This window comes from Hyalella azteca, unplaced genomic scaffold, assembly GCF_000764305.2.
Source record: "Hyalella azteca isolate HAZT.00-mixed unplaced genomic scaffold, Hazt_2.0.2 contig15393, whole genome shotgun sequence".
Taxonomy (NCBI): domain Eukaryota; kingdom Metazoa; phylum Arthropoda; class Malacostraca; order Amphipoda; family Hyalellidae; genus Hyalella; species Hyalella azteca.
The window spans coordinates 1-8,739 of record NW_025945249.1 but is presented as its reverse complement, the minus strand read 5'-3'; the positions used below and the strand labels follow the sequence as shown (position 1 = coordinate 8,739).

Below are 8,739 nucleotides of genomic sequence, written 5' to 3'. Positions count from 1 at the left end.
AAAATGGCGACGCTTCAATTCATAGAGAGAAACAACGGAAATAATATTTACCCTAACAAATCTCTATCACTGGCGCTGCAGATAATGAGATATACAGTTCATTGAGTTCAATTTAGATTTTAGAAGACTAAGTTATTTATATATTCGAAGCTGCAACACATGAAAACATATCTTGCTTGTGTTAGAAATTTGTGGTTGTTAAAAACATATATGTAAATGGTCATTTATACCTCCAAGCAAGAAAATGTCATATATTATATAACATAACATAGTTGGCGTTGAAGAAGTAGTCACATGGCTTGTTTTTGTACTTTTCGTGACTTGCTCATAATCAAATTGAGTAAATGATGGACGTTTGTTCCAGGCACTGTCAATTTTTCAATTCGCGACGATATCAAGGTTTATTGCGAATCTTTTTCTTAATAATGATAGAAAATATTTTCCTGTAATTATTCGTTTCAATAGTAAAAGTAATCATTTAAAGGTCGTATTCGTTCATGATTAAAATATGCACTTTTAATGATAATAATTCAAGCCAAATCAAGATCAATTTACCATTAACTGCAATTCAACCTCAAACAATTTAGGAAAATTACTTAGGAACAGCAAGGTTAAATTATAAAAAGCTAGTTAATGATCGAATTTTATTCCTAACCATAATACGATACTACATTACAAAATGACTGAATATGATCAATATACAATACAACGCTATAAATAAACAATATGGTTTGAAGCAAAAGATGTCAAAGTCCCTTTTTATGACACTCAAATAATTCTGGTTACGCATATAATATTTAATGATCGACTTGAACGAAAAATTTATTCATTCGATACTGAGAATTTAGAAACGTGAAACTGAGTACAATTGCGGGGCTGTTCGTGAATTTGTATATCCACCATATATCTTGTTGAGAGGTAGATTAAGTAACATTTTTACTGGATTACATTGACTTCTTTTTTAGATTAACATTTATAACTATCGATAACGGATCAAACTTTAGAGCTCACTTATGATAAAATTGGAGCGAGAATATATCGATGTCGCTACAGAAAACTCGGATGAGCTGTTGCTGACTACTCTATTCACGCTTATAATATTTATTACGATCGCCAAATAATACTTATAAACTAAAGCATGGCTTCTTCGGTGCTAGCCGTGAAAGTAGCTTCAAAAGTCTCCTCGACATTTTCTTGGTTTTCATCTTCGCTGGAGGAATCTAGCCCATTCACCACCAGTAGCTGTCGATCTTCTTGTTCTGATATTTCCATAGCATTTAAATCTTCCGGAGGTTTATGTTCAGCAGGGCTGATGTTCATTGCATCCGTTGCCGTTTTCAGTTGCATCCGGTAGCGCTCGGCCTCTTTACTGCGCGCAGATTCTCGGGATAATTCTCGTTGCAAAACTGAGGCTGGAGAAGCAGCTTTTGCCGGGCCTGTTCGTTGACTTAGTGGTGGTTCTGGCCGAACTTTGATTTCTGGCAGAAAGGAGGGACAAGCGTTGTTGTGGTTGTTAAGATTATTTGTGATAGTGGTGTCTCGATGAGCTTCTGAACGCTTCATGCTATCTCTCTTGTAGTTCGTTTTGCGAAGTTGACTCTATGAGCGAAAATCGAGAACGTGATCAAACACAATCTATGTTCGTAACATCATTCAAAAAAGTGACCTAGCAAGTCCATGGGTTTAGAAGTAAAACTGGATTTAAGGTGACATAGAACCATAAAACTGATTAGCAATAGTCAAAAGTAACATTAGAAACTCATCCAAACAAACAAAGAAGCGATTAAGAAATATCAATACGGGATGTTTAGTCATTCAAAGAAATCTAGGATGGGTAATTCTGGGACCAATCTGAGACATCAATTTTAATTATCTGAAGGGGAGTATATAATATAAACGACCCTCAGTTATACGCTTTCTTCTTGAATCCAAAAGGCTAAATTCTAACCAAAAATTCATGTCACATGAGAACCATAGAGCATTAAATTATATTTGTTTGATTGTAATTTCATATAGTTGAATAGTAGAATTGATGACCAACGCATACCTGGAAATCAAATGCTTGAGCAGAACTCTGGTCACCCTGGCGTTGAGCTTTCATCTTCATCTCTTTTAACGCCCCTTGCGGCGTGTGGTGACTTGATGGCCTGGTAGACAACACAAACGACACCAACGTTATAATTTGTGAAGATCGTTATTGAAATCGGGAAAATTTTAGCAAGGACTGATTGATTGAGATTCAAGCACATATCCATGAGAGGACCAACATTTAAAATAGAAAGGTTCACTGGTATAATGCAATGAATGCATGCATGACGATGACGCCAGACTGGACACCAACTTATTCCTGTTTTGCCACGGCGCGACAGTGACAGCAGGTTTCATCTCCTGCCTCTTGATGTAGCTGAAATTGAAAGGAGCGTAGACCGGACACGCAGGTTTCGTGGCAGGAGTGACGGCCGCGAAGCGGTTGTAGTGGTCACGACCACCATCGCGAGGCTCTGCGAGAGATTTAAGCTTCGATTTGCGTAAAATGAACATCTGTTTCTTATGAATTACACGGATATCAAGAATTACACTTCTCGCGTTATAGAAACATTAACATGTGGTTTCTACTCGAACAACGGCTTTTGATTATGTTGCAAAATAATGCATTTAGATTAGACAATAACAATATTATTAATGTGACATTAGATTTTTCCTAAATAAACCTAAAGTTCGTTGCCTCACCAGTACTCATGCAGTTGCTGGCGCAGCCTTCACGAGACTCAGAGCGTTTGCTCTTGTAGACAAGTTCCCTGTTATTATTAATGCCGTTGCCACAACCGTTATTGTAGTTGCAAGTGTATGGTAAGTTGTTGGATGAAACATTACAATTCTTATCAAATTCAAAGCTGGTTTGCAGTTCCTTGTTAGCTCTACCTGCCGGAGCCTCTTCACATTCATGCAGGGAGGTTTGTTTGTAAGAGGAGACACTGTCAAAGCTTTCCATGGATGTCATAACGTACTTGTTTTTGTTTTTCCAGCTCTCGTTATCCAGTCTGATTTGTTCTTTCAAATCCTTGAACTGATCTTCGTCGCTGTCGTTACTTTTACTGTTTTGGAATTTCGACTGGATTTGGTTTTGACATTTATTGAAACTGGACTGGGATTGATCCATTAAGTGTTTGCTGGATATTGAGGGCACGGGAGATGAGCTGGGCAATGGGCTGTCTGATCCCATGTTAGCTGCTCGCTCAGCAGCCAGGCGACTCTTGAATGGACCTTCCCAGTCGTCGTCTTGCTGCCTGTAGTCGCGGCTGCAACGTCAGACAATGTCAAGTGTTGTCAACAATGTGTGGATACGTAGGGTTAAATACGTGAGTATTGTAGGACTGAGGAGCTTCAGGGGAAGGACGAACATGTCCTGCGTCCGCGTAAAGGACGACAAACAGGTTATGACATAATAACGGGCAAGTTAAGACGGAGCGACATACGAGTTAGGATAAAAGGACATGCAAGTTAGTGTGAGAGGATGCACTTTGCACACGCGAGTGCGCAAGTTAGGACAAGAGGACAACGAACTATTCTCTTACCGTGATGGGTGGCAGAGGTAGCTGGTATTGACCTATTCTCTTACCGTGACGGGTGGCAGAGGTAGCTGGTATCGACATATTCTCTTACCGTGACGGGTGGCAGAGGTAGCTGGTAGTGACCTATTCTCTTACCGTGACGGGTGGCAGAGGTAGCTGGTATCGAAGAAGATGGCGAGAGTGTGATCGAGTGTAAGTTTCATAGGTCGCCCTCGAGAATGTTCTTTGACGAGGCTGCGGTGAGACAAGGGCTTCTGAGGGACAACTTTTGACAAGAGCACCGGCGGGCTCAAGCAGCACACGCGTGCCTGGCATTCTTGGTTGAACAGATGCACCTGGAAAACATCGAAATTGCCGGACACATGCCCTAAAAAACTAGAGTTGATTTCTCATGCCGTCATTTTTTAATAAATAACTGGAATTGTGGTTTAAATTGTCCGACATACGTTTAATATTAATTCATATGTCCGACATACGTTTCGTTAAATATCTATCGGCTGGCGGAAAAACATGAAATGCTTCATCAATATACCGACCTATTGGCAGAATAACAAGAATAGTTTCATTAAAATAACGATCTGCAAGCATATAACATGAACTGTTACATAAAGATACTAACTTGCTGGCAGAAGTAGACCAACTGCTTCATCTTGTCGCATCTGTAGATCTGCAGTGTCTGGAAGAGCGTGCGCATCTTCCAGCGCCTGAAATAGAGCTGCACGATACGCGCAGCCTCGCCCTCCACAGTTGCTGTCACCAGATGAAACTTGCAAATTTATTTTGCCTTCGTAATCAATTTGTTCGACAAGGACAATGTAAATTAAAAATTAATGACAGCTATTATTAAATTAAGAATTAAATGACAGCTCTTATGAAATAGTTCGGACTAACCTTCATTGAAGCGGGCTCTGTTAGCGATGCTGTTAGCCGCTTTTTGATTCACCTTGCGAGCGAGGACTGTAAATTGAGAACACGTAAGCCGTTTCAGACTTGGTAATGATCAGTGTTTGAGGACGAGATTGAGCATAATTATTTTCCGACTCTGAAAATTTCTGAAAAATATACTGTTTATGAATACATTCCAAAAGCTAGTCGTCTAAATAATTAAGTTGAAGCGGGCTCATTTTGTTTCTAAGAGTTCGTATTTTATATGTTCACATATATTTTTTTAATGAATTCGAATCAATCTGGCATAACGAGACAATAGCTTCTCATGCTCAATAAGCGCATAAATTTTTCAGCTCACTCAACTTCAAATCAGTTGAAAAACTTTGGAAATTATTTAAACTAATAATTTTTTCACAGCCACGATCCTAGCTCACCAGGCTCAGGAGAGCACGCTTTGCTACTGCGTCCAAACCGGCCGGCGCGAATGCGGCGAAGTTGAACAAACGTGCGGATCATGGCCTGTATTTTGACGACTTTACGGAGGTGGTCTTCGTAGAGCCTGCTCAGGTGCTCTTCCATGTAGTACTTGAGGAACACGCGCGACGAGCCTATAGCCCAGCCCTCCATCTTCAGACGCAGCAGCAACAGCCGAGCGTTGCCGCCTGTCAGCTCAACCGACTCGTCGAAGTCAAACGCCAGGCACTGATATCTTCAGAATGGAATTTCAAAATGACAAGTTTTACAAATATAGTTGTTTCACAGGTGAATAAAAACCTAATTGAATTGTAATTGAATTGACTCTTAGTAATTGTAATGGTAATATTAATAGTAATAATAAAGGCGACTTCAGCGTTTGTTAGGCTGCAGGTATGTCGCCGATTTTAAAATCGTATAACATTCACTGCTTGTTACGGTCTCGAACACGCAACTCACTGCTCCAATTATGCTGTGCTTAACCGCCCGGCCTCCTTGCCGATTTTGACCAGAAATTGTCGCACAGAGCTGGGATCGAACCCGCATCTCTCTGCGCCAATCTTGTTACTCTGAACTGTAACCACTGGGCCTTGCACCCTGCCATACGCTTTGGACGACAGGGTAATCAATCGTAATTATTTATAATCATGTAAAACCAAGAAAGCTATAACCTGATTTTGGAGATCTCGGTAATATCTTCACCTCTTCAAGAAACTGTCGAAGGGGACTCTGTAGGAAAAGCCCTGTTGCCTGATGGTGATGGTATCACAAAGAGCGTGATATTTGACTTGATGCTTCACCATCGCAGTGTCAAAGGAGTCCGTTTCTTCCATGTTGCCGCGAATGCATCTGAGATCAGACAGAGAAATATTGATAATCAGGGCGGGCGCATGCAAGTAAACTAAGATCAAGAGCTGTTGAATTATTAATTAAACATTAAATTGACATTTCGACATTAAAGTATATAATTGATTGCTTCATAATATATTTAGAAATGAATAATGATGTCATAACCAGAGGTAAACTTGACCGTAGCAAACTTTGGTCGGTTGAACTTTGCATATCTTTAAAATTGTTGCAACAGGCTTGTCTGTAAAAGATTTCGAAATTTCATCTCAGTTAACGACACACACGTATAATTACGAGCTCACCTGACGATATTAGCAAAAGTGAAGTGTGAGCATTTGATGTTCATTTTCTCATGATGAACAACGCGAGTAGTACGATCTCATTATTTAAACGTAGATATAGCCATGGCAGACGATATATTAGCAGTCATGTGATGGCCCACATGACAAAGTGCCATGTAGAATGTAGAATGTGACGATGAATACTTAGATGATAATCGCACCTGACGAAGTGATGTGTGGAGTGCGTGAGTTCGTACAGAAGTGTGATGACACTAACCTGACGAAGTGAGGCGTGGAGTGCGTGAGTTTGTACAGAAGTGTGATGACACTAACCTGACGAAGTGAGGTGTGGAGTGCGTGAGTTTGTACAGAAGTGTGATGACACTAACCTGACGAAGTGAGGTGACGATTGGTTTGTACAGCAGTGTGGTTTGTACAGCAGTGTGATGACACTAACCTGACGAAGTGAGGTGTGGAGTGCGTGAGTTTGTACAGAAGTGTGATGAGGGAGTGCCGGAAAGCGAGGCTCTGCGTCTGTAGATGGCGGGACTGGGACAGCTTGCCTGCATCGCTCGTGACTTTCGGGACACTTTTCTGTGGACAGTTAGTACGTGTCAATATTCATCGGCTTTGATAGAAACATCATCCGGAGAGAGAAAACTACATAAAAAAAGACAAGACAGTGTTTTTACCTTTTCTAAAAGAACAACAATTCGATAAATTCAGACCGTAACTTGGATTTCTCAGCTTAATTCAGAAAATACAGAAATCTCTACATAATTAACGATCAGGTAATTCAATGTTTGGGCCATAATTAATTTTCAGGCTGTTGGTAGCAAGTGTAGGGTAAGTTGAAATGCAATGTTTGGGACATAATTAATTTTCAGGCAATTGGTAGCAAGTGTAGGGGGAGTTGGAAAGTATGTTTACTAACGGGGTCCAGGTTGGCAGCCTTGGGGAAGCGTGAGGAGATGGCATGAGGTGGCTCCTCGATCGTTTGGCGTCTAAGAATGTCGAAGGAGGAGACTGGTTCCACTTGAAATGTTTAAAAATGAACAAACTGCCTGCTGGACGCTGGATGTGTATTAAATGTCACGCTAAAAAAACTGCAAACTTGGAGCATAAGTTCGATGGGGAAAAATACCTCCAGCCTTAATGAGTTGACTGTACTAATCGGTCGTCACTGTAATTCACGCTCTCCATTTTTCACGGGTACGTGATACGTTTTAAATACTCTGCAACTTAGTCTCTATACGCTCCGTGCTTGTCTTTTTGCACTTTTTTATGCCTTTACTTCCACTAATTATTATATGATGTTTCGATACGATCTTTGAATTCAAAAATTTTTATGTTCAATGATCACATTTATTTTTTCTATATAAAATGCAAGCTTTATCAACAAGAGTGTAAGTATCGTTCATAGAACAATGCCAATTTTGACAATTTTTTTCTTCATGTGCAGTTTAAATAATATACAAAGGCATAGATTGCATGCAATCGAATCCGCGTTCGTTTGAGCTGGTTGGGAGTCGGATGCTAGCATATCTTCCAAATCAGTTTCAGGTATGATTTTCAGAAGTAATGAAAACAATCAAGGAGTAAATTAGTTATGACTGTAAAAGAAAATAATTTGGTGTGCTCTGAATCAACTGGTCTAACTCTGAACAACTAATACATCAAGTGCTCTTAATCAACTCGTATATAGGCAACTTTTGCATTCGAGTATATCGGCAAGATCTAATGGAACTTTTTTCAGAATCAAGAGTACATCCTTTACCGGCTGCAATGTTGTGAGGCTTCCTCAAGATATCCTTTGCTCACCGGAGAGTGACGCGTCTCTACCAACGACCTCGGAAACGTTCATGCCCCGCCTTGTAACTTCTACCGAGCACAACGTGTACTCTTCTTTCAGTATATTCCTCTTGCTTATCCGTGAGTGACGCGCACAATTAACAATTTTAGGATTATCTCTGTGTTGCCTGACGTAAGTCACGTAACGTTCATGCCGAGGCCGATTTCTGACGACCTGCAAACCTGTTTCTAGTTGCCACTTGCCTGGAACGTTTTTTTTTTTTTTTCAAGGCGGAATGCTTTTTTTAAGTGAACCTCTAATCTTAGATTTCCACTCTGCGCGTCAGCAACGATGAAACGTCACAAAATGTTGCCATATTTATTAAAAAGCCTTTAGAATGGAAACCTACCAAATCCCTATATTCCGTCACTGTGTGTGGCAATATTCGACACGTGGTGAGTTGTATTGAGTCAGCGCTTCAAATTTAACTGATACGTAATGCCGACATCAACGTATTCGAATTCAGTTCACTGTATTGGGATACAACACGGCTTTGAATTAGAACACTAACAAATATTGAACACTACTTAATTACGTTTTAATTAACAGCTATTAGGCTTTTAATTAAGCAAATTTCAATTTTTGTACAAAGCTTGGAACGATCTGTGTGTGTCCAATTCAAGTTGTGTCAGAATTAGTTTTGATGGGTCTAAATCTATCACTCAACTTAATCATCTATTAATTTATTTACGACTTGAAATCAGCAAATACAAGTTTACTTAAAGGATTCCTAATATATTCACAGACGTATTTAAAAGTCTCGAACCATAATATTCTTCCTATAAAAACAGTTATTCACTATTTGGTAGAGCAAGGTCAACTG

The 8,739-nt window shown here is 39.9% G+C and overlaps 1 protein-coding gene across 1 annotated transcript; it reads right to left on the bottom strand.

Annotated features, from left to right (window-relative positions):
- Positions 1-642: 642 nt before the first annotated feature.
- LOC108664714 lies at positions 643-6,384 on the bottom strand. The gene is made up of 10 exons (XM_047884405.1): positions 6,342-6,384; positions 5,637-5,783; positions 4,895-5,169; positions 4,464-4,529; positions 4,192-4,322; positions 3,708-3,907; positions 2,731-3,299; positions 2,342-2,501; positions 2,048-2,147; positions 643-1,599 (listed from the first exon to the last, which is right to left on the bottom strand). The coding sequence occupies exons 2-10, from the start codon at positions 5,765-5,767 to the stop codon at positions 1,132-1,134; spliced, it is 2,100 nt and encodes a 699-aa protein (XP_047740361.1). The 5' UTR covers positions 5,768-5,783; positions 6,342-6,384; the 3' UTR covers positions 643-1,131.
- Between the last annotated feature and the right edge of the window lie 2,355 nt (positions 6,385-8,739).

Excerpts from the sequence above, each read along its gene's own strand:
- LOC108664714 (XM_047884405.1), bottom strand. The coding sequence starts at position 5,767 with ATGGAAGAAACGGACTCCTTTGACACTGCGATGGTGAAGCATCAAGTC. Across the intron at positions 2,502-2,730 it reads CAGCAACTGCATGAGTACTG|AGCCTCGCGATGGTGGTCGT; the intron begins GTGAGGCAACGA and ends AATCTCTCGCAG. Across the intron at positions 2,148-2,341 it reads CCGTGGCAAAACAGGAATAA|GCCATCAAGTCACCACACGC; the intron begins GTTGGTGTCCAG and ends GTTGTCTACCAG.